Source organism: Macrobrachium nipponense, chromosome 24 (assembly GCF_015104395.2).
Source record: "Macrobrachium nipponense isolate FS-2020 chromosome 24, ASM1510439v2, whole genome shotgun sequence".
Classification (NCBI taxonomy): Eukaryota; Metazoa; Arthropoda; class Malacostraca; order Decapoda; family Palaemonidae; genus Macrobrachium; species Macrobrachium nipponense.
This window is the reverse complement of record NC_061091.1, coordinates 6,718,593-6,744,365: the sequence shown is the minus strand read 5'-3', so window position 1 is coordinate 6,744,365 and position 25,773 is coordinate 6,718,593. Positions and strand designations below refer to the sequence as shown.

Genomic DNA, 25,773 nt, shown 5'->3' with positions numbered 1-25,773 from the left:
GTCCTGTACTGCCTTGTCCATGCAAGACAGGACGCTATGGAGAATCTCTGGGTTTTTTAAGAAACTCCGGATCTTTAGATTTGTTGGCCAGAACTCCGAGTGACCAATCCAGAAAGTTGAACACCTCTAAAGTGACAAAAGTCCCTTTAGAAAGTGGTTCAACTCTGAAGTGCTCCACGTCGCTCTGACCGATCCTAAGGAGTGACGTCTAGAGGCCTCCAATAAATTGGAAAGTCCGCATCTGCAGAGGCAGGTAGAGAAGACCCATAGTCTCTCCTGTCCCATACCAATACCTCTCTTTCCATGTAGTTTGGAAGGAGGCATGCAGCATACCGTCTTTCCTAACTCCTTCTTCTTGTCCATCCAAGAATCTAAAGAATGGAGTGCCTTCTTCATCGATATAGCAGGCTTCATTTTCAAAAAGGCCGAAGATTTTGCCGTAGCCGAGCTCGAAAAGAGAGAACGAGGAGAAGAAGGAGCCGCCGGACTAAGAGAATCTCCAAATTCTTGAAGCAATAATGAGGCTAAGACTTTATAACTCGAGAGTCCCTCATTAGCAGGAGGTTCGTCATCAGACAACTCGTCTAACCCTCGATCAGACGAAGGAGAAAGTTCACGTTTTGGAGGAGAGTCCTTCCAAGACCTCCTACGCTCTGAAGGAGAGGAGCTCCTATTTGGAGAGATCATAAATTCCAGGAACGAGTCTCCGACTCCTGCCTCCTGTCTTGCTCCTGACCTCCCTGGCTCTTGACTCTGCCTCCTGACGGCTCCTGACTCCTGCCTCCTGACTCCGGACGGCCACTCCGGACTCCGACTCCGGACTCCTGACTCCTGACTCCTGACTCCTGACTCCTGACTCCTGACTCCTGACTCCTGACTCCTGACTCCTGCCTCCTGCCTCCTGCCTCCTGCCTCCTGCCTCCTGCCTCCTGCCTCCTGCCTCCTGACTCCTGACTCCCTGACTCCTGACTCCTGACTCCTGACTCCTGACTCCTGACTCCTGACTCCTGACTCCTGACTCCTGACTCTGGCTCCTGGCTCCTGGCTCCTGGCTCCTGGCTCCCTGGCTCCTGGCCTCCTGCCTCTTGACTCCTGACTCCTGACTCCTGACTCCTGACTCCTGACTCCTGACTCCTGACTCCTGACTCCTGACTCCTGACTCCTGACTCCTGACTCCTGACTCCTGACTCCTGCCTCTTGCCTCTTGCCTCCTGGCTCTTGCCTCCTGGCTCCTGCCTCCTGCCTGGATGCCTCCACACTCCTGGCTCTTGGCTCCTGCCTCCTGGTTGACTCCTCACTCCTGGCTCTTGGCTCCTGCCTCCTGGGTGACTCCTCACTCCTGGCCGGTGCCAGACGTCTGATAGGGTCATCCAGGTTCGTACCGGAAACCTCACCTCGAGTAGGAGTATCGATCCTGGCGGCAGATACCTCCATACGTCTGGAGGATCTGATCGGAAGGGAAGAGTCTTTCCTTCTAGGAGGCTCCTTTGACAGAACTCCTACAAAAGACGAAATCTGCTCTTGCATCGCCATCATGAATCTCTTCGTAACCTCCTCTTTATCCTCTTCGGGAGGAGGGGAAGGAGGAGGGGAGGAGTCCATAGCCTCCACCTCCTGCCTCCTTCTCACTCTGGTTGAAAGAATGGCTCTTCTTGCCTTCTTCACTCCCGAGGGAGACTCCTCAGGGAAGGTTTTTCTGGCTCGAATCAATAGTCGGAGCCTTCCAACTCCTCTTGAATGGCCGAGATCGATCTGAATCTCTCCAATCACGTCTCGGAGATGAAGATCCCGACGACGAAAAACACTCACGCAGGACGCTTTTACAATAGCGATCCTTGGCAGTCTGGGGTGTCACAGAAACCGCCGAAGGGACACCTGATCGGTGGGGATTCTCCACAACCTCCTTTCGGTTTTTCGACATTGTTCTCCTCTGGGCATGTGAGCTTGGAAGAGGTCTAGACCTAGGAGCGTTGCTGAGCCGACCAGATGCCCCCTCCACTACACTGGGACACTCATATCACTGTCCACTGAATAATCACTAGCCTTACCATTGTATGGCAGCCATTTTGTTTTCCATCCAACTTGAAGGCTGGTTTTGTAGATCCGCAAGTTCTTTTGCTGAATCTACAGGTTCTGCAATAGGAGAAGGGGCTGCAATGGAAGGAGAAGTAGCAATACTTACCCTTGGGGAAGATCCCAAGCTAGGAATTAGTTCAGATCTAGAACTACTTACACTTCTATAAGAAGCCTTCCTCACTCTTTCTCTCTCTAACTTTTTTAAATAATTAGTTAGATTCTTCCATTCGTTCTCACTCAAGTTCTCACATTCCTTACAAGTATTAGTAAAAGAACATCATACTCCCTGCAACCCTTGCATACCGTGTGAGGGTCTACCGAAGCTTTCGGCAACCTCACCTTACAGCCTACATTCACACAACGTCTCACAACCATTCCAGAGTCAGACATTATTAAGAAAACCAAAAAATCCAAAATCATCCCAAAACAGTCCACAAAAGCGTTATCCAATCCAACATCCAGATACGTCACCAAAAGTCGGTCAAGAAGATCATTGCCGGTGAAAAAAGAAAACCAATCGAGAGGACCCAACAACAATGTTGATGGCCCGGCGACAGAATAATTCTGATTAGAAAACGGGAAATGGTTCCTAGTCCTGCCACCCATGGCAGGCGGTAGATCACCCTGACCTACCGGTAGCGTGTGCCGCGAAATTTGAAATTCTGTCGAAGACGACGGAGTCTATAGCTAAGTATATATCTGGCATTGGAAGTTGAATGTATAAAATCTGGAAATTATCAATGATAATACTATCTGTACATAAAAACTATTATGGTCAGCAACTGAAACAATGATAGACAGGGATGAAACAAGAGTCAAATAAAATATTCTGACATTTTGAGTATTTACATGAACTTGACTAAAATTTTTAGCATAACAAAAACTATTAATACAGTCACACTAACTGCTACAACATGTAAAAAATCTTACATTAAACAAAATCACTTACCTATGTATGAGTAAGCCTATGTACATTCAAGGAGAATGTACATTAGGGAAAATCTCATTCACTTAAAATTTTGGCAACGTGGAAATTCAGCAACTTTAAACAATTTTGAATTAAAATTTTTCAATGCAACAACCCAAAACCATTCAGGAGGATTGTAAAAGAAACCTATATACTTACATAATTAACAAAACATTCCATCAAACCAGCCTTTTCATGGTCTTGTATATGCAATCATACAAAAACTTTTTCAAATATTAACATGCCAAGAAAAATAAGCATAAAAATGATATTGTTATGATACAATAAAGTTTTATGCATACTTACCTGGCAGTATATATATAGCTGTATTTTCTGAAGTCCGACAGAATTTAAAAAACTTCCGACACACGCAGTGGTCGGCCAGGTGGTTAGTACCCATTCCCGCCGCTGGGAGGCGGGTATCAGGAACCATTCCCATTTTCTATTCATAATTTTTATTTCCACTGTCCCCTGAGGGGAGGTGGGTGGGTACTTGAATATATATATATCTGCCAGTTAAGTATGAACAAACTTTATTGTATCATAACAATATCATTTTGCTCATGAACTTACCTGTCAGATATATATATATAGTTGAACCCCACCGTTGGAGGTGGGAAGGACCAGAATAGAAGGATTTTGGGACACAAATGCATGCAGATTATTTACATCTTGGTTCCACCTGTTAGCATAGCCGACTTCGTGATTACTGTCACCCAAGTCTGCTTCTGCTTTACTAGAGTTGCCAGCGAGGTAGAGACTATGAAGCTGGTGCACTCCAGATGATCTGTCAACGGGGGGCGTGACCACAATGTGACTAGACCATATTGACCATACCATGAGGGCTAAGAAGAAAAATAAAATAAATATATATATAATATATATATCACCACCTGACCAACCTAGCCAAAGTTAATGTGTGTTAACTAAGGCTTCAGAGTTAAGAAGTCGCCGTTGTCAGCGACTCCACAAACTAAATTAGAGCTCTTCCTAACCATTTCTACAGGATAGGATGAGTAGTACTTCTTGCCCCCAAGATTGTGTCTGCAGACACGTATGGCCCTAGCGAGCAGCAGATCTCATATGCCATCTTCACATCTCGCAGGGAGTGTGAAGTGAACCCAGAGTTGCTTCGCTAAAACATGGTACTCAGGATGTTGCTGAGTGCCATGCTCTGTTGAAATGCTTCCGAGGCCGCGCCCTCAACCTCGTGAGCATTCAGATAAAAGCTTTCAATCTTTGTGCAAACACATGAAGGAGCATTTTTTGAAAGAACTCCTTAACCCTAAAACCAGGGTGTACTTCAATATGGGCAAGTCTGGTCTTTTTCGGAACACTGCAGATTGCCCGACTGACTTCGACTTTCCTTGATTTTAAGTAGATAAAACTTGATGAGACCTGACAGGGCAACGGGAGGAACTCTCTCTGGCTCCTGCCCACTAACTTGTGCCATCCTTGCTTCCAAGATCCTGGCCCAAGGACAAAAGGGTTTTCCATTCTTAGGCCATAACGAAAGGCTTAGAGAGCACACCTCCTTGTGTTCTCTAAAGCCAAAACTTGTGACGATGGCTTAAACATCTCACTAACCCTCTTTGTCGTATCTAGGGTGGTAGAAGAAGGCCTCCTGATCACATACAAGAAGTTAACAGGCAGGAGAGGTTCGAATGCTTTGACATCACGAACTTCAGACTACGTCTAAGTTCCATATTTGAAAGCTTCGATCCGGAAATGCACAGTCTGTACTAAAGTCAGGTGAACGACCAGTTGACCAGTCAGACGAATCAAGGACAGCAAGGCTGTACCCTGAAGACCAAAAAGGCACTATTCTTAGCTGAAGGATGAGTGTCTGGACTGCCTGGGCGATTCAATCTAAGCAAACCTTGGGGTGTATCAACGCAACCCAACGTCGCCCGCAATCGACTTCGTCAATAGAAACTCAGGGCTACTATATGTCGCCTGATCTCGCACGAGTGTCTGACTCCGAGAAAACAGGCGAGGCAAAAAGTAGATGGTGAGCTAGAATCGAGATTCCACACCTCAATGATCGTGAAGGTCTTTGTTGTTTGACAGATGCAAATCTGTCAAACACATTCCTCTGTTGTCTGTTCGCACTGGCAGAATTTTCAAAACTCTCGGCAACCGCTAGACCACTGTAGTTCAGGTGATCTCCCCCACGTTCCCGTGGCGCTGGTACTTGGGAACTATTCCCGTTTTCCTCAGATTTTCTCTGAACCCTGTCTCCTGAGGGGAGGAGGGTGGGAATTTAATTATATATACCTGCCAGGTAAGTATGCATAAAACTTTATTGTATCATAACAATATCATTTTTTTATGCATGACACTTACCTGGCAGGTATATATATAGCTGATTGACACATTTGGAGGTGGGTCACAGACACAAACATCCGTCATAATTCAAAAATTAACTAATTTTTAAAATTTTTAAAATTATTATTAAGTTCCTTACCTGCTAAGGTAGCTGACTTCGTAGGTCCTGCCTCTTAGCCTGCTAAACCTTAGTAGCTCTCAACTAGGATGTGACCTGTTTGTTGAGAAAGCTAATAACAAGGTCTGACAAACTGGACGGGACCAATTTGTTGACAGGAAAACCCTAGCCCTCTCTTACGGGGGCAGGGGCATTCATGCTAGGATAAGTTAGACCACCTGAACCACACACAAAGCTAACGTAACACATTACACTTCACATACTGAAGAGGAAATAACCCTCTCAGACAACCATAAAAAGAACACCACTTAATTAAAATACCTAGCAATGTTAGTAATCTATCGTTGCTGCCGTCGATCGAGACGATTCGTACGGACTTTTGCATCCTGTAACGAACCTCTAGATGATCGTTACATTCTACGCCTGTTGTTATAATAGGCTCTTTCTCGTAAACTCGAGCAGGGACCGAGAGAAGATACTTCTTAAGATATGAGAGAGCTGTGGAATATCAGAGTTGATGTGACCACTGGTTCCAAAAACTCGTTTCGAGGACTGGAGGGTGACTACCGAATTGCATTTACTTCTTTCAGATTAAGATCCAGGACATCTGAAACACTATCCAGATGTCCGGCACCTTCTTTTTATCATGACGCACTGAGAGATGTTCAGAATAATTCCTAGATCTTGAATAATATTTCAGTTTCCCGGTAGGAAAAAACTGTGGTCTGAATTGCAGTCTATTCGGGGAAACAAACTTCTTCAGGAAGGAATGGTCCCCAGCAAGCTCATCCATTCCCTCCCCGAGTATGCTTACTTCCCTATAAGGCTGCGCTTTGCCTAAGCAGGAGAGCATATAAAAGTGCAATGTTGCGGTAGACTCGTAGTTCTATACCGGTGCGGTAACGAGCACCAGAAAGGATTAAGAGATAACTCTGTTGAACATAGTAAGGCAAAACTAATGCAACGTTTATTCATTCACGTAAGAAATCCCCTCAATCTTAGGCTAAAGTCCTGATTGTAGGATACAGAGATACAGTTAGTCAGTCAATCCCGCAGGAGAGACGTAACCGCCAGCCACAGAGATACGGTTAGTCAGTCAATCCCGCAGGAGAGAGAGACGTAACCTACAGCGCATGACAGCGCACGATCTGTTACTGGTGGCTCGGTTTGGAACTTGGGACAGTCAGACACAGCAGCAGCCAGCAGCTTACGAACGTCGTCTCTTAACTTTATGTCTGGGTTGCCAGCTACCCTATTCTACGAAGAAATAGGTCCGTTATTTTTTGAACAAAAAGAGACTCTCAAGCTGTATATTTAAGCGAAACAGAAAACGCTAAATATATAGATGCGTTTGTGTCGTCAGAACACTACCATACAACGGTAAAAGATAAATCGGAAACTCCTGGAAGGCTGCAGGGAGTGACGATTAAATGTCCTTAAAATAGTAGACAATAGACCTCTCGGTTGCCATCCGAAGAGGTAACTACAGCAAGCGTGTATGACTTGAACCAACCAGTAGTAAAATACGCAAGGCAAAAAATTTTATTATATCACAATAAAGTTTGTTCATACTTACCTGGCAGACATATATATAGCTGAATTCGGAAATACAGCTACATACATATCTGACAGGCAAGTTTCATGAACAAAACTTAGAGAATCGAAGCAGAAATCTCAAGCTTCTTAAGATACTGGACATAAGCGTTCATTGACGTAGTCTACAAGTCTATTTCTTTTGTACGAGTCTGCGAATGAGGAAGGAGAGCTCTTCCGAACCTTGTCCTTATTCGCTTACGCAATATCAAGTTAATGAGATGTTTGTCAATGAGAACTAACCCATTAACGGTACAGAGATATTTTGTCAATGAGGGGAGACCCACTTACTTGACAAAACGATAGTATATTGTCAATGGGGGGAAGTCACTGGAATTGACAAAACGTAATCCAGGAAGTCGAGCCTTTTATTTTCGATTCCCGTCTCAAACAAGGAAGGGACAAGAATCCTGTTAAAAGACTGGGGCTTACGGTAGGTAGAACGACGATGCTCAATCGGCATGGAAGTCTCGACTAGAAACTAACAAAATCTATCATCTGAAAAACCCTTTCAGATGGTCTAAAAAGCTTTAAATTTATTGGCAGTATGGCAAAGGAAGTCTTGTCTTGCGCTTTTCCTGAAGAGCGTCCTTTTGATGAGTGCCTTTGCAAGAATCCTACTGAACGTTGCCGAAAATCCTGTACGTTCAGGACGTCGAGCCTTAACATAACCCGTAACTGTCTTATCTCAAAGTCTTGACTGAGGTAGAGAAAACGAGATCTTCCCTTGAGCTTTCCTTAACTCATCCACCTTTGCGAAAAGCAATATAATATTGACAGAGACCTCTTGAATTCACGAAACCCGAGGTCTTGTTGGGTTTCGAAGACGAAGTTCTGTTCACTTCTTGAGGCTCAAATCTTAAACAAGAGCTTGAAGAGTTCAACAGAAACGTTCTGGTGCGCGCTCGGCGTCCACTGGCGAGGACGCTCGGCGTCCTGGTGCGCGCTCGGCGTCCACTGACGAGGACGCTCGGCGTCCACTGGCGAGGACCGCGGCGTCCTGGTGCGCGCTCGGCGGCCACTGGCGAGGACGCTCGGCGTCCACTGGTGAGTTGCGTCCATCCGAGCGTCTGTTCAAGCCGATCGTCCAAATAAGCGTGCAGAAAAGCGTCACGCTCCTGAACAGGCGTCAAAACAAGCGAGAGAAACTGCCTTCTTTTTCCTATTTCTTGGTGGAAAGAGTACACGTGATCAGCAAACTTTCGCCTTCTTACTTCTCACTGAAACACATAACGAGGGAGAAGGGACGTGAAGCGTCCTCTTCTATAAAGCTTCTTAGAGGGCGCGAGTCCTTCCGAGAGCTCCAACCCTTGTGCGGGGAGGACGCCTCGGAGGACGAGAAGCAATCCTTCAGGATTCGTGCATGTGCACGCACTTTGGCAGTCTGGGTATTTTCATCAGAAACTGCCGAAGGCACGCCAGATCGGTGGGGTTCCCTGTAACCCTCCTTCGGCTTTCGACATGCCCTCTCCCTTGGTTCTGGGAGTTCGACAGAGGTCTAGACCTAGAGGCGTTTATAAGGCCGATCTGACGCACCCTCCTCTACACAAGGGGCACTGTCACTGCACTTAGCCACTTCACTATTGCTCTCTAAAGCAAACACTTTCGATTTCTAAGTACGAATCGAAATAGTATAAGAGAAAGGGCAATAACCTCTACAGGACACTGTTTTAGGGCCCGAAGGCAACATTACAGGGTTAGGCGTAACAAAAAACAGAAGTAGAACTCTTCACAACAATGAAGGAGAGCGATCACCTCTCGCAAGACATAGTCATAACCCGTAGGCCATACTACAGCGTTAGGCAAAAAAAAAAAAAAAAAAAAAAAAAAAAAAAAAAAAAAGTCTACCGGAAGGTTAGCAGTATCACTACCCTGATTTTCGTAATTGATTAATAGCGTACATACTAAACAAACTTTTTCCTTACGGAATTAGACACGTTTACTGATTAATTGCGTACATACGAATCATACTTTTTCCTTACGGAAATAGACATGTTTACTGATTATTGCGCCCCCCAAGTGCGGAACTACCGAAGCTTTCGGTAGCCACACCCTATCTTTTGCAGACAACACCCTCTGAAACTAGCCTAACTAGATTCAGATATCTTATGCAAAAATGAATCAAATTCAAATCAATTTAAGATAGCGTATGCCTAGCCACAAATCCAAGTAAATAAATAAAATTAAAAGACAATTAAGATACTTAGCGGCAAATGAGTTTCCAAAATCCTAAGCCGGAGGTACTGAAAACAGGTGTTTTCAGTACCGGCGACAGAAAATTTATGAATAGAAAATGGGAATGGTTCCTGATACCCGCCTCCCAGCGGCGGGAATGGGTACTAACCACCTGGCCGACCACTGCGTGTGTCGGAAGTTTTTTAAATTCTGTCGGACTTCAGAAAATACAGCTATATATATACCTGCCAGGTAAGTGTCATGCATAAAAATGTAATATTTAAGGGAAAAAAAATTACTGATGGTTATCTTTAACAAAAATCTTACATCTTTATCTCAAATACCAAACATTATTACAATGCAGTAAAGACCCTAGAATTCTATCTTGAAGCATATCACATTCTATCATACAATAAATTCCCGTCATGATCTTTACTGACCAATTTTTACGGACTTTCTCCATGATTGCTCTTTACATGATTATTCCCTTTTATTGTTGATTCTCCCTAATACTTCTACAAGCAAAAATATTACTTTTGCATTATATGTGAGCAATTGAAAGATATTGCATAACATAATCTCATACTGTACTCTAACAAAACATAAGTTTCACATGACTGGACAATTTAAACAAAAGAAAAGGAGACAAAACTAAAATACTCAAACAGCTAAAATTAACACTACTCTACACCTACTAGTGATACGAGTTAATACAAAAATGTAGACTCTCCACCAATTACCAACAAAGGCATTGTTTAATTGTCAAGCAATAGAAGTCAGTTAAAAGTACAAATGCAATTCTGACAGAGGATTAACGCTTGTCAAAGCATAAGTACTGTGATTAAAGCTTATTTTTGCAGAATGTATCAGCTCCCATGCAAGTCGCATACACTTCACAAGAAGTGTATTTCTGGACAGACACTGGCTACTCTATTTGATATGACAACAATGGAATCTACTAAATATAAAACTTATATTTTACCAGTGAATGATGGTTGAATGATTCACAGTTTAATATATATACCATATACATACATACATACATACATATGTATGCATGTACGTGTGTGGATATCTTAAAACATTTAAAAAAGAGCACAACATACCGTCTTATCACAAATTGACTAATGGTAAGAATAATCTAAGACTAGGAAAAGCACTGACTTATTCAACTGGATCAAAAGTAAGCTAAGATAGTCTTAACTACTTTTCTAATAACACTACAAAAACTGTAAGACAAATTAAGGCTGCAAGAGGGAAGTTTTACATTTAGAATGAAAGGAAGCTACAGGTTCAAGATAATATGTACAATGCAAATTAAATTTCTAATTTAATTTATTTTATGGAAATAGCTAACCTGAAAACTGTGGGCAAGTACGTGATCTAAAATGTCTGAGTAAGGTATACAAGAAAAACAAACTCAATATTCATGTAAAGCATTAACATTTTCTTATATATACATACAACGCAGTGAATGAAATCTGTCAAACCAAGATGAAGATAAAATGTTTGTACAGCACTGCAGATCTATAAATGCATCCAACACAGAAAGCACTTACCACAAGAAACTCTTCTTTATCAACCCTTTGGTTTCCATCAGTGTCGAACATATTGAAAGCTATGCGGAACCCAGTCTGCGGTTCTGTGAAAGGCAACCACATTGAATAAACAATTTGAGAGATGCTGTAGAGAACAAACTGAATTACTGTTATATCAGTGTGCTCCTCCCAAGGAGCCAGTTATCATTTTTAAAAGAATGTGAAATATATATATTAATGATTCACTTTCCTTAAATTTTTCATTGTAGTTTACTTTATCATATGAGGAATATTCACTTGACTCTTGTAATATCTTGCACATATATAATCTAATATATATTGATAAAAGCCTCAGCACTGTTTTGGTAGAATTTAGCATACCTATCACCTAATAGCATATGTTACAATTTGAAAATCTACGTACGTACAGTATTTTCACTAGTATTTGCACTTATCTTCAAAGTTTATAGGTTAATTTTACTTACTGTACTTTCAAAATATCCAACACCCAAAAATGTATTTCAACAAATTTCTTATTTATTTACATTTCATTAAGCATTTAAAATTCCAAACAAATACCTAAGTTAAACAAACTGTTGAAGAATACTTACTTGTGAGAATTGACAGCAAGAAGAGATATTCAGTATACTATAATACCTGACAGGATGAAAAGGTAAAGTTAAACTCAAATTGATATTTACAATTTAACTGTTCAATTTCCATCTTTAAAATTTTAAAATAACAATTTCTGCTAATACATCTGAGTCTAGAAACAGGACTTGGTGGTTTCATTAAACTAAAAAAAATTTCATACCTTAACCAGCTCAAGATGATATTGTTATTTTACAATAAAGTTTTGTACATACTTACCTGGCAGATATATACTTTGCTTACGTCTCTGACGTCACGACAGAATTCAAAACTCGCGGCAAATGCGACAGGTAGGTCAGGTGATCTACCCCACCCGCCGCTGGGTGGCAAGGTGTATGAACCAATCCCCCTTTCCAGTCATAATTTCTTCCACCTGTCTCCTGAGGGGAGGCTGGGAGGGCCATCAATCGTATTATCTGCCAGGTAAGTTTGTACAAAACTTTATTGTAAAATAACAATATCATTTTTGTACATGAACTTTCCTGCCAGATATATACTTAGCTGATTGACACCCTTGGTGGAGGGAAAAAGACAGAGGTAACAAGGAAAAAGGGGAAACAACATCTGTTGTAGGATACTAACAAACCTTGGTTCTTACCCGATAGGCTGAAGAAGCTTCATAGTTACTGTCTATTAGTCTGCAAAGCTGAAGAGCTACAGCGAGGGCGTGACCTACAGCTGAAAAAGACTCTTTGGGTCTACCGAAGGATTTGATATCCACTTACTCAGTAGAATCCAAGTCGGATCATGTCAATGGGATTCGCCCTCTTAAATGACAGAGCCTGACCACTACCAATGCAGGGAGCTCTAGCACAAACAGATCACCTAACCATTCTAAATGTTAGCAATACGAATAGAAAGAGATGCCTACCCGCATCCTCTTTCAAACAACCATAAAAACACACACAAACAATAGGGGAAAAAATTTACAAAGGATATGCTTCAGCTCCCTGCCCCAGCACCGAATCCGCCGATACATACGGGCCTAACGCGAAGCACTTCTCGTAAGTAATCTTGACGTCTCTAAGGTAGTGGTTCGTGAATACTGAATTGCATCTCCAGAATGTTGCTTTCATCAGATTCTGGAGTGACATATTCTTGTTGAAAGCCAAGGAACGTCGCAATTGCTCTTACCTCGTGAGCCTTGACTTTCAAAAGCTTGAAGTGATCCTCACCGCAAGCCAAATGGTGCTTCCTTCACGAGGCTTCTAATAAAGAGGACAAAGCATTTTTTAGACAATGGTCTACTGGGATCCTTAACAGAGCACCAAAGTCTGTCCTTAATGCCCTTAAGAGACTTCTTCCGCTGGAGGTAGTATCTTAAAGTCCTCACAGGGCAAAGAGTTCTTTCTGGCTCTTCCCCTACCAGGGAGCTAGCCTGGAACCTCAAACTCCTTGGCCAAGGATTTGAGGGGTTCTCGTTCTTAGCTAGAAAAGAAGGAAGGAAGGAACAAATCACGGAATCTCCTTTGAAACCTACCCTTACCTTCTAGAGCATGAAGCTCACTAACTCTTTTGGCAGATGCTAAAGCCAAAAGAAACAGAGCCTTCTTCGTAAGATCCTTGAAAGAAGATGACTGGGGAGGTTCGAACTTCGAGGACCTCAGGAAACGAAGAACCACGTCCAGGTTGGTTCCAGCTCGGAATTTGAGACGAGGGTTTCTTGCAAGTTTCAAAAGATCTTAGCAGATCATGTAGATCTTTGTTGTTGGAGATATCTAAATTCCTGTGCCTAAACACAGCTGCTAACATGCTCCGATATCCTTTGATGGTCGAAACCTGCAAGACACACTTTTCCCTGAGAAAAACCAGGAAATCTGCGATTTGGGTCACAGAGGTACTGGAAGAGGAAAGCTTCTGGTTTCTGCACCAACGGCGAAAGACGTCCCCACTTCGACTGGTAGACACTAAGGGTAGCGGGCCTTCTAGCTGATGCGATAGCCTTCGCTGCCTTAGCTGAAAACCCCTTCGCTCTGACAAGACTTTTGACAGTCGAAAGCCAGTCAGATTGAGAGCGGGGATGTTTTCTGTGATACCTTCGCAAGTGGGGTTGTCTGAGCAGATCTACTCTTTGTGGAAGAACTCCTTGGAAAGTCCACTAGCCATTCCAGTACCTCTGTGAACCAATCTTGGGCCGCCAGAATGGAGCTACCAGCGTCATCCTTGTCGCTTCCGAGGCCGCAACTTTCTGAGTGTTTGACTCAGAATCTTGAATGGAGGAAAAGCATAGACGTCCCAGACCTCGCCAGTCTAGGAGGAAAGCATCGACTGACACTGCTCCTGGGTCCGAGATCGGGAGCAGTAGAGGTCTATTCTCTTGTTCTTTGCTGTCGCAAAAGGTCGATATGAGGTCTGCCCCATAACCTCCACAGGTCCTGGCAAACTTCTGAGTGCAGAGTCCACTCCGAGGGGAGCACTTGATTCCTCCTGCTCAGGAGATCGGCTCTGACATTCCTTTCTCCCTGTACGAACCTGGTGAGGAGAACGATCTTCCTTGCCTGAGACCACAACAGCAAGTCCTTCGCTGTTTCGTACAGGGAAAGAGTGTGTCCCCCCCTGCTTCCTTATGTAAGCCAAGGCTGTGTGTTGTCCGAGTTGACCTGAACTATAGCATTTCGGACGTGGGGCTCGAAGGCTTTTAACGCCAACCACACTGCCATCAACTCTTTGTTGTTGATGTGCCAGGACACCTGTTGCCCCCTCCCAGGTGCCTGACACTTCTCTTGACCTAGGGTCGCACCCCACCCGTCTCCGACGCGTCGGAAAACAATACGTTGTTCGGGTTTGGCATGTACAGAGACAGACCTTCTGCAAATCGGAGAGGATCTGTCCACCACAGAAGGTCCTTCTTGATTCCTTTTGATATCCTGAAGGAGAATTCCAGGTCTAGAGAGAGCACCTCCATTCCGGTAAAGGAAGAATTGGAGAGGTCTGAGATGCAACCTTCCTATAGAAACGAATTGCTCCAGCGAGGAGTGTCCCCAACAGACTCATCCCACTCCTCGCTGTGCATGCATCTTTCTCTAGGAAGGTCGTTAGTTTTCTCTTGGCAACGAGCAATCCTCTCTGGTTGACGGATATGCCCGAAAATCCGGAGAAACCATCCGAATCCCCAGATATATCAGCTCTTGACTGGGGATTAATTGTGACTTCTGGAAGTTCACCAGAAGCCCCGCCCCAACGAACTTGCTAAAGTCAGTGTCTTTTGTAGGTCCTCCAGACATCTTTCTTGTGAGCTTGCTCTGATCAGCCAATCGTCTAGATAGAGAGACAGCCTCACTCCCTCCAAATGTAGCCACTGCGCTACATTCTTCATTAAACCCGTGAAAACTTGAGGGGCTGTCGAAAGGCCGAAGCACAAGGCCCTGAATTGGAAGATCTTCCCTCCCATCATGAATCTTAGAAACTTCCGTGAAGAAGGATGGATAGGCACATGGAAGTAAGCGTCCTGAAGATCAAGGGACACCATCCAGTCCCCTGGACGAAGAGCCGCCAACACTGAAGAAGTTGTCTCCATGGTGCGAACTTCCTTTTTTCTACGAAGACATTCAGGGCGCTTACATCCAGAACCGGTCTCCATCCTCCTGAGCTCTGGGAACTAGGAACAGTCTGTTGTAAAAACCCGCAGAATGAGGATCTTTCACTAGTTCTATCGCCTCCTTCTCCAGCATAAGATCTACTGCTAGAGAGAGGGCTTGATTCATGATGGGGTCCTTGTACTTGGCTACCAACTCCCTCGGAGTCGTCGTCAACGGAGGTCTTGATAAGAAGGGAATGAGGTAGCCTTTGCGGACAATCGAGAGTGACCAGTTGTCCGCCCCTTTCTGGGCCCAGACGTCGGCAAACTTCAGAAGTCTGGCACCCACTGATGTCTGGAGGACTTGAATCCTACTTCTTCCCTCTGATGGATCTAGAGAAGGTCTTCCCTCGTTTAGTGGGTCTAGATCCTCTAAGGAAGAAGCTCTGGCAGGAGGGACTCCTCGAAAGGGCTCCTGCCTAACTGGAGTCTCTCTCTTGGTTTTAGCTTGGAAAGAAGAGTGAGGCTTCCTGGTAGACTGGGCTAGCATGTCCTGTGTAGCCCTTAGCTGAAAGGGCACAAGAAACATCCTGAACGATCTTCTTAGGGAAGAGTTGAGGAGAGAGCTGAGAATACAGGAGAGAGGCTCTCTGAGCATGCGATACTGATTTCGTCAGAACGAACAGTACACAGATCTCTTCTTGATCACTCCCGCTCCGAAAAGTGAAGCTATTTCACTCGATCCATCCCTCACTGCCTTGTCCATACACGTGAGAACACTGGATAAGATCCTCAGGAGAAATGGGAATCCGGGGTCTGCGTCTTCTTGGCCAAAACGCCCAAAGACCAGTCTAGGAAGTTAAACACCTCCAGGACTCGGAACATTCCCTTCAACAGGTGGTCAAGCTCATTCATCCCCCATGTCGTCTTAGCAGCATGAGGGCAGAGCGTCGAGAGGAATCCACCAGTGAAGAGAAGTCCGAGTCTGCCGAGGATGGAAGAACGAGGCCCAAGGGTTCTCCCGATTCATACCAGAAATCCTAGTTTCCCAGTAAGCTTAGAAGGAGGGAAAGAGAACACCGTCTTCCCTTTCTCTTCCTTCGAAAGAAGCCACTCACCAAAACCTCTAAGCGCCTTCTTCATAGAGATTGCAGGCTTCATCCTGACACAGGATGAAACCTTCGAAGTTTTGGAAGTCGAAAATAACGAAAGAGGCGAGGGCGGGGCGACGGGAAAGGGCGTCTCCAAATTCCTGAAGCAACAGGTCCGTCAACCGCTTGTATGAAGAAACGGAGGAATCTTTAGGAATTTCTTCTTCCGAGGGATCCTGTTCTTCTTCCGCCGAAGATCCTTCACGATCCTTACGATGAAAGGCTGTCTTGTCCTCAGCCGAGAGTCCATCCTTGGAAGAATGTCTGGAAGAACTCTGACATCTAACCGGGGAGGGGAAGTTTATAACTTCCGTTGAGCTTCTGCCTGAAAACTCCTTCTTGTCAGGATGAGGGCGCATTCTAGGCTCTTGGCGCCTAACGAACGCAGGGCGAAAATCTGGCGAAGAGCGCCTATCAGGCGAAGAGCGCCTATTAGGCGAAGAGCGCCTATTATGGCGAAGAGCGCCTATTAGGCGAAAAGCGTCTATCAGGCTCCTGGCGCCTGTCTAAAGGAGAGCGGCTGCCTGGCGAAGAGCGCCTGTCATGCGGGAAGCGATTATCAGGCTCTTGGCGCCTGCTGTGAGGAGAGCGAATCTCTGGCGACGAGCGCCTACCAGGCGAGAAGCGTCTGACAGATTCCGGCGCCTAACTCGAGGAGAGCGAAAATCGGGAGAAGAGCGCCTTGAAGGAGAGAGCGCCTACCAGGCTCTTGGTGCCTGCTAAGCGAAGGGCGGCTGACAGGAGAAGAGCGCCTGTCTACCAAAGGGCGTCTGTCACAGGAGAGCGAAAGCCTGAAGGAGAGCGCTACCATGAGAAAAACGCCTACCAGGCTCCTGGCGTCTGCCAGCGGGAGAGATCCTGTCTCGAGACGAGCGCCTGTCAGGAGAGGCTCGTCTACGGGAAGCATGCCCCTTGTCCGACGGAGAAACGATGTCCGCAGGAGAGCGCCTCGTACTACGATCCACTCCGAGAGAGGGCGGTTACTGACGAATAGCGTAAGCCTGGAGAAGAGCGCCTGGACTTCTTTACCGGGAGCGAGACGTCCTTCCTACGACCAGCATTCACAATCAAGGAGTCAGCCAGAGCCGTAATCTGCGCCTGCAGACTAGAACACACGTGTAGGAGACTTAACAAAGTCCTTCACGGGAGACGCAGCTCGATCCTTACTAGGAGAGCGAAACTCCAAAGAAAACCTTGGTTTCTTGACATCCAATCCAGATTTTCCAAAAAAACTTCAGGGCTGGAGGGGAGAGCGGAAGAAGCCTGCCAGGCTCTCTTCGACGGCCGAGAAGCTTCCGAGGAGCTCCAACCACGTTTGGGCGAAGGAGAAGGCGAAGACGAGAAGCATTGCCGTAAGACTTCTCTCTTGGCGCGATCCAAGGTAGCCTGGATCGAACATCAGGCGCTACCGAGGGGACGCCTGACCGGTGGGGGTTCTCCCTAACCTTCCTGCGGCTTTCGACTTTCCTCCTCCACTGGGTCTGGGAGTCTGGAAGAGGTCTAGGCCTAGAAGCATTAGGGAGCCGATCAGACGCACCCTCCACTGCACTGGGATCACTGCACAAATTGCTATCACTCTTACCTTCTAGCACTTTAATTTTCAGCTCCATGCTGCGAATAGTGGCTCTCATAGTGTCCACCTCCGAAGGCGCATCTTCGGGTTCGGTGCAGGAAGCAGGGGCTGAAACTGGAAAAGGCGCTACGTCTACACAGGGTTATCAACTTCAAACTCGCTAGCGCGAGACCTACTAGAACTCCTAGATGAAGCTTTCCTAACCTTGTCCTTCTCAAGCTTTCTTACATAAGAAGAAAGCGCCTTCCATTCTTCTTCATTCAAATTACCACATTCATTACAAGGGTTAATAAATGAGCAGTCATTCCCCCCTACACCTCATGCTACTGTGTGAGGGTCTACCGCAGCTTTCGGTAGCCTCACCTTACAATCGGTAACAGAACAAACTCTGAACATAGTTGATTTCTTAATTTCCAAATCAGACATAATGAAATTCCAAGAATAATCAAAAGAATAATCCAAAACCAGTCCACAAATCGCAAATGCCAAGCCAAGGAGCAGGTACTTCACCAAAAGTCCGTTGAAACAATCCAGGGCGAAAACGAGTAATAATTCAAAATCGAGAGGTATCGACAACAGATGTAGTCGACACCGGCGACAGAAAAATTATGACTGGAAAGGGGGATTGGTTCATACACCTGCCACCCAGCGGCGGGTGGGGTAGATCACCTGACCTACCTGTCGCATTTGCCGCGAGTTTTGAATTCTGTCGTGACGTCAGAGACGTAAGCTAAGTATATATCTGGCAGGAAAGTTCATGTACAAAATTATAAAACAATACCAGATATAAGTCAAGACATTTTACTCATTACAAAGAAACTCTACAACACAAACATTAATCTGAAGCATTTAACATAATGATGCTAACTTACCTTTGTCAAAAATTGTGCGGAACATGTCTGGCGATCCTTTAGACAGAGATGGTGTTTCTTGATGAAAACGGTCTAAGTCTTTATCCCACAAGGTTCTGCGTTTCAACCGAGCTACAATAATCAACAATGATCAGTTGTGTCATTTGAATTGATAACTAGTTCTGAACCGTGAGAAAAAAAAGATTTGCAAATATGAAATCAATAAACTGATATCTACAACATTTGAAAATGATATTGTTAGTATACAATAAAGTTTTGTACATACTTACCCGGCAGATATATACTTAGCTTATGTCTCTGACGTCCCGACAGAATTCAAAACTCGCGGCACACGCTACAGGTAGGTCAGGTGATCACCCTCTCCCGCCGCTGGGTGGCGGGAATAGGAACCATTCCCGTTTTCAGACCAGATTTTTCTCTTACGCCTATCTCCTGAGGGGAGGAAGGGTGGGCCATTCATCGTATATATCTGCCGGGTAAGTATGTACAAAACTTTATTGTATACTAACAATATCATTTTTGTACATGCAACTTCCCCGGCAGATATATACTTAGCTGATTGACACCCTTGGTGGCGGGTAAGAGATAGTTACTCAATATAAATAACAATAAAAACAGGGAAACAACATCTGTTGTAGGTCATAAATATAAACTTATTAAAACCTTGGTTCCTACCTTATTGGGCAGAAGACTTCATGATTACTGTCTATGAGTCTGCTTGCCTGAAGAGTTTCAGTGGGATGGACCCTGACACTGATAGCTCTTCTGGATCGTGTCAATGGGGGCGAGCCCGCTTACTTGACAGAGCCTTGTCTTGGATCATACCAATGGGGGCTGGCCCACTTACATGGTAGAGCTTCACCTTTGTCGTATCAACGGGGACTAACCCTCTTACATGACAGAGCCTAGGTCCAAATCACTAACAAGGAGCACGAAAAACCAATCCCGACCACCTGACCACACTACTTTGGGTTAACACTACGATTTGAAAGGAGCATTCCCAAGACTCCTTCCAATCGACCATAAAAACACAACACCAAAAAATGTTTAAAAATACTAACTTAAACTAACTATAAAGGATTAGGTTCAGCTCCTTGCCCCAGCAACGAATCCGCAGACGCGAACGGTCCAAGAGAAGCACTTGTCATAAGTGACTCGCACGTCTCTTAAGTATTTGATGCAAAAACCGAATTGCACCTCCAATAGGTGGATTCGACAAGAGTCTGTATCGACATATTCCTATGATACGCTAAAGAGGTAGCTACAGCTCTGACCTCATGTGCTTTGACTCTTAGAAGCCTTAAATGTTCCTCTTCACAGGAAGCATGCGCTTCTTTGATAACGTCTTTAATAAAATACGCTTGAGCATTCTTAGAAATCATCCTCTTAGGATTTCTTACGGAACAGGCCAAAGGCTATCTACATTTCCACCAAGTAGCTTCTTCCTCTCTAGGTAGAACTTGAGGATCCTGACTGGGCACAATGTCCTCTCTAAGTCTCTCCCATACCAAAGAGGACAGTCCCTTAATCTCAAAAGTCCTTGGCCATGGTTTAGAAGGATTTTCGTTCTTTGCTAAAAACAGGGGATTAAAGGAGCATACTGCAGAATCTTCCTTAAAGCCCACAGTTCCTTCTAAAGCCTGAAGTTCACTAACTCTCTTAGCAGAGGCTAGTGCAAAGAGAAAGAGAGACTTTCTAGTCAAGTCTCTGAATGAGGAATTTTGAGGAGGTTCGAATTTCTCGACATTAAATATCTAAGGACCAACATCCAGGTTCCAACTAGGTGGTCTTATAGTCTTGGCCTTCGAGGTTTCAAAGGACCTTAACAAGTCATGCAGATCCTTGTCTTCCGAGATATTAAGGCCTCTATGTCTAAAAACAGATGAGAGCATGCTTTTATATCCCCTTATTGTGGTAACGGCCAGATTGCATTTCTCCCTCAAATAAAGGAGAAAATCCGCTATTTCATTTACAGAGGTACTGGAAGAGGATACTTTCTGGACTTGGCCCATCTTCGGAACACCTCCCACTTCGACTGGTACACGCGAAGAGTTGAAGGTCTTCTGGCTCTAGCAATTGCCTTTGCAGCCTTGCGTGAAAACCCCCTCGCTCTGACGAGTCCTTCGACAGTCTGAAGGCAGTCAGACTGAGAGCGGGGAGGTTTTTGTGGTATCTGTCGAAGTGGGGCTGTCTGAGAAGATCCTTCCGCAGTGGAAGGGCCCTCGGGAAATCTATCATCCATTCCAGTAACCTCTGTGTACCATTCTTGGGCTGGCCAGAATGGGGCGATGAGGGTCAGTTTGGTTCCCTCCGTCGAAACGAACTTCCTTACCACCTCTCCTATTATCTTGAAAGGAGGAAAAGCGTACCCGTCGATCCCCTTCCAATCCAGAGGAGACCGTCCACTGCAACTGCTTTGGATCTGAAATCGGAGAGCAGTAGTTCTCCAACCTCGCATTCCAATTCGTTGCGAACAGGTCGATATTGGGTCTCCCCCAGAGGTCCCAAATCTCGTCGCACACTTCTGAATGCAGAGTCCATTCCGTAGAAAGGACCTGATCTCTTCTGCTCAGAAGATCTGCTCTCACGTTCTTCTCCCCCTGGATGAACCTGGTTAGAAGAGTTATTCGCCGTTCCTCGGTCCAAAGAAGAAGCTCCTTTGCTTTCTCGAACAGGGAGAAGGAGTGAGTCCCTCCCTGTTCCTTTACCTTATAGGCTAGAGCTGTCGTGTTGTCCGAATTCACATGCAAACACGGAACCCAATACTTGAGGTTCGAAGTGAACGAGAGCTAGATGGACTGCTGCCAGTTCCTTCTTGTTGATATGCCAGGACACCTGTTCCCCATTCCAGGCGCCTGACACTTCTTTTCGAGCCTAGAGTCGCTCCCCATCCTTTTTCCGAGGCGTCTGTGAATACACTAGGCGAGGGCTCGACAACTGAAGGGAGAGCCCTTGATTCGATCTGTTTGGCTCTACCACCAACTGAGGTCCTTTTTTATGCTCTTCGAGAGCTGAAAGGAGTCCGAAAGCTCTTGGTGCTTCTGATCCCATTTCTCTCTGAGGAAGAATTGTAGGGGTCTTAAGTGTAGCCTCCCTAGAGAAACGAACTGTTCCAACGAGGAAAGGGTCCCCAGAAGACTCATCCATTCCCTCGCGGAACATTGTTCTTTCTCTAGGAAGGTCGTCACTTTCTGTAAACATCTCTCCTGTCGTTCCTTTGATGGATACACACTGAAAAACCCCGAGAATCCATCAGAATCCCCAGATAGACAATGCTTTGCTGGGGATTCATCTGGGACTTCCCCGAGGTTTAGTAACAGTCCCAAGGACTGAACTAGATCCAGTGTTAATTTCAAGTCCTCCAGACAACGATCTTTTGATTGGGCCCTGATCAGCCAATCGTCCGAGATACAACGAGATTCTTACTCCTTCGATATGAAGCCAATGAGCGACATTCCTCATAAGACCCGTGAACACCTGAGGGGTCGTGGCAAGACCGAAGCATAGGGCTCGAAATTGAAAAACTTTGCCCTGTACCATGAATCTTAGGTACCTCCTGGACGAGGGATGGATAGGTACATGAAAATAGGCATCCTGAAGGTCCAGGGACACCATCCAATCCCCTGGACGAAGCGCTGCAAGAACGGAGGAAGTCGTCTCATCGTGAAAACTAACTTCGTTTTTTACAACGAAGCAATTCAGGGCACTTACGTCCAGGACTGGTCTCCACTGTCCTGATGCTTTTTTGGTACAAGAAAAAGAACGGTTGTAGAACCCTGGAGATTGAAGGTCTTGAACCCTTTCTATCGCCTCTTTGTCCATCAGCTTTCTTCTACTAGTTTGAAGCAGGGCCTGGTTCTTTAAAGAATCTCGGTATCTTGCTGTTAACTCCCTTGGAGTTGTTGTTAAGGGAGGCTTCTCCTGAAGGGGAAGGGGATAAGGTATCCTCTCTCGAGGATAGAGAGGGACCAGTTGTCCGCCCCTCTCTGAGCCCAGACTTTCGCAAACTTCAGCAGTCTGGCTTCCTACTGTAGTTCTGGAGGACTACTTTTTTCATTGTGGTTTAGGGAAGGGCTTACGTGCTGATCTTCCATCTCTTAACCGGTCTCCTACTCCTAAGAGAGGGTCCTAGCCGTCGTTCTCCCCCCCTCGAAAGGGTTGCTGAAAAGCAGGCTTCTCTCTTTTTAGCCAAAGGTACTGCTGGTTTTAGTCTTTTCGCCGACTGCGCAAGCAGATCCTGAGTAGCCACTTTCCGGTATAACGACTTAGATATATCTCTCACTGTCTCTTGTGGAAACAGGTGACTAGACAGGGGCGAATAAAGCAGAGAGGATCTCTGTAGAGGAGACACCGATTTCGTCAAAAAAAGAACTGAAGACAGATCTCTTTTTAAGGACTGCCGATCCAAAGAGAGAAGCCACCTCCGTAGATCCATCCATCAAGGCCTTATCCAGGCAAGAAAGTACACTTGTTAAAAGAAAACTTCCATCGAAACAAAGTCCTGGATCCTGTGCTCTCTTAGCAAGAGCTCCCAAGGCCCAATCCATAAAATTAAAGACCTCAAGGTGTGCGAAATAATGACCCCTTAAGTAAATGTCCATTTCGCACATTCCCCATGAGGCCTTTGCCGAATGAAAGCGCGTCTTCTAGACGCATCCACTAACGCTGAAAAATCAGCATCAGCTGAAGAAGGGAGGCCCAATCCCATTGGCTCTTTCGTGTATACCAGACACCTGGCTTACCTGCCAACTTCGAAGGAGGGTGGCAGGAAAAAAACCGTCTTGCCCGCTTCTTTTTTAGAGAGGAGCCAGTTCTCCAAGCTCTTGATGGCTTTCTTCATCGAAAGGGTCGGATTCATTTTCACGAACGAAGAGGACTTGGAAAGTCTTAGTGCTTGAAAGCAGTGATCCCGGCGAAGGAGGATCTGCAGGACGAAGAGAGTCACCGAACTCTTGAAGAAGCAGCGCTGCCAGTCTCTTGTAATTGGAGACGACCGCATCTACAGGAAGTTCCTCCTCAGACCTCTTCAAAGGTAGCATTATGAGAAGAATGCCTCTTCGGAGAAGGAGTCCTAGAAGGAGAAGCGCTCTTTTCCTTCGAAGGAAGTTTGGTAGAGGGCAGGAGGTTCTTGCTGCTTGAGAGGGGAAGAGCTCGCATCTTTACAGGTAACTCTATAAGGAGTAGGGCGAGAATCCCGTAACAGGCTCTTTTCAGGCTCTTGGCGCCTGTGAGGAGAGGCACTAGCGTTCCATCGGTAGCGTCTATCAGGCGCTACAACGCCTTGGGGTAGAAAAACGTCTGCTCTCATCCTGGTTCCTGCCAGGAGAGGGGTTTACTTCCTTCGAATGTTCTCGTAAGAAGGCAAACTCGTAACTCCTAAGGAAAGCCTAACAGGAGTAGAGCGTAGAGAACCCATCCTGCTCTTTTCAGGCTCCTGGCGTCCTGCGAGGAGAGGCGCTAGCGTCCCGTTCTGGGCGTCTGGAAGGAGTAAAACCGCCTGTTTGAAGAATACCTTCTAACATCACGATGGCGCCTGCTAGGCGAGGCGCTAAAATCTCTCCGAGAACGTCTGGGGGGCGAGACTTCTTCTTCTCTCTCTCTGAGTCCCCGTGAATAACGGAGATTATCTTGTTCCTTAAGATAGCAAGGAGAGGCGCTTGTATCTCTCAGACAACGCCTATAGGAGAAGAACATTCTTTACTCCTACGAAAGGATCGACTATCCTTGTCAGGAGATGGGCTTGCGCCCTTATTCGGCGTCTAGACAAATGTGGATCCTACTAGAAGAAGCTCTTCTGTTCGAGTAGTAGATCGTTCTCGAAAGGGAGAGGCGTATCGTAACGGCCTTGTTGGGGTAGTAGCGCCTTCCAGTAGAGAGGCGCCTACCAGAGTCCGAACGCCGACTTGGCGACCGTCTCTTAAGAGAGCTCTTTACTGGAAGAGAGACGTCCTTCCTGCGAGAAGGCTCCTTAGACAGCGAGCCTACTAACGAGGATAGCTGCTCCTGCAGTCCTACCAAGAACTTCTTTGTAGAAGTTATCGAATTCCCTTCCGGAGATGACGAAACATGGAGACTTCAGTCGCTCTCATTCTTCTTGAGCGGGCGAATACTCCGGAAAATGGCTCTGGACTGGAGTCTAATGCGTCTCCTGCAGGCGCCTTCCAGGCTCTCTTCAGAGTGCGACTTAGACGCGGAGCTCCATCCGCGTCTTGGAGAAGTAGAATCCGAGTCGGACAAACCTTCTTCCTAAGGACGCTTTGTTCTATAGCTGTCCAAGGCAGCGTGGGACGAGCCTACAGGGCCTGCCGAAGGGACGCCTGACCGTTGGGAATACTCTACATCCCCCTTGCGGCTTTCGACATTCCTCCTCCCTTGGTCATGGGAGTCTGAAAGAGGTCTAGGCCTAGGAGCAATGCGGAGTCGGTCAGACGCCCCCTCCACTACACTGGGGACACTGTACACTTCACTGCACACTTCACTCTTACCATTCCATTTTCTCGTAATTGCCTTTGCAATTTACAGATCGACGCTTCCATTGCAGTTTCTTTCTCCGATCGAAGACGAATCTACGATTTCGCTGCGGGGGGAAGGAGCTGAACTTGCGTTAGCAGAAGGAGAATTACATTAGAAATAGAAAGATTGTCCTGATCCAAAGAGCATGGACCCTACTTGAACTTTTAGCAGCTTTCCTAATTCTATCTTTCTCCAACTTATTTACATACGCAGTCAAACTCTTCCATTGAACTTCAGTCAAACTCAAACATTCGTCACATGTGTTACTAACTGAGCATTCATTCCCCCTACATTTAACACAAATAGTGTGAGGTCCACCGCCGCTTTCGGCAGTCTCACTACTTATCCTTCTTTCCACACAAACCCTAAAACGAGTTTCAGGCACAACATCAGCCATAATGAAGATCCTAAGCAATCCAAATAACGGTCCAAATCAGCGTATACCAAAGCCAAAGAAAGAATACTTCACCAAACAATCCTTAGCAAAGCAAGCAGAATTCCGTGCAGAGGAACTAACACGATGTTGTCAGCACCGGCGACAGGAAAAAATCTGGTCTGAAAACGGGAATGGTTCCTATTCCCGCCTCCACCCAGCGGCGGGAGAGGTGATCACCTGACCTACCTGTAGCGTGTGCCGCGAGTTTTTTGAATTCTGTCCGGGGAACGTCAGAGACATAAGCTAAGTATATATCTGCCGGGGA

At 45.7% G+C, this 25,773-nt stretch overlaps 1 protein-coding gene and 1 long non-coding RNA gene across 2 annotated transcripts in view; both read right to left on the bottom strand.

Moving 5' to 3' along the window:
* The window catches only part of LOC135203736 (uncharacterized), a 36,501-nt gene extending 25,053 nt beyond the window's left edge, over positions 1 to 11,448 (bottom strand). Inside the window, exons 1-2 of the long non-coding RNA XR_010312008.1 lie at positions 11,407 to 11,448; positions 10,817 to 10,899 (exon numbers count right to left, since the gene is read on the bottom strand). This is a non-coding gene — a long non-coding RNA (uncharacterized LOC135203736). The remainder of the gene's footprint in view (positions 1 to 10,816; positions 10,900 to 11,406) is intronic.
* LOC135205399 (calcium uptake protein 3, mitochondrial-like) overlaps positions 1 to 25,773 on the bottom strand; it is a 171,588-nt gene that overhangs the window by 119,021 nt on the left and 26,794 nt on the right. The window contains exon 3 of the mRNA XM_064235900.1: positions 18,560 to 18,670. Within this exon, the coding sequence (XP_064091970.1) occupies positions 18,560 to 18,670 (111 nt within the window). The remainder of the gene's footprint in view (positions 1 to 18,559; positions 18,671 to 25,773) is intronic.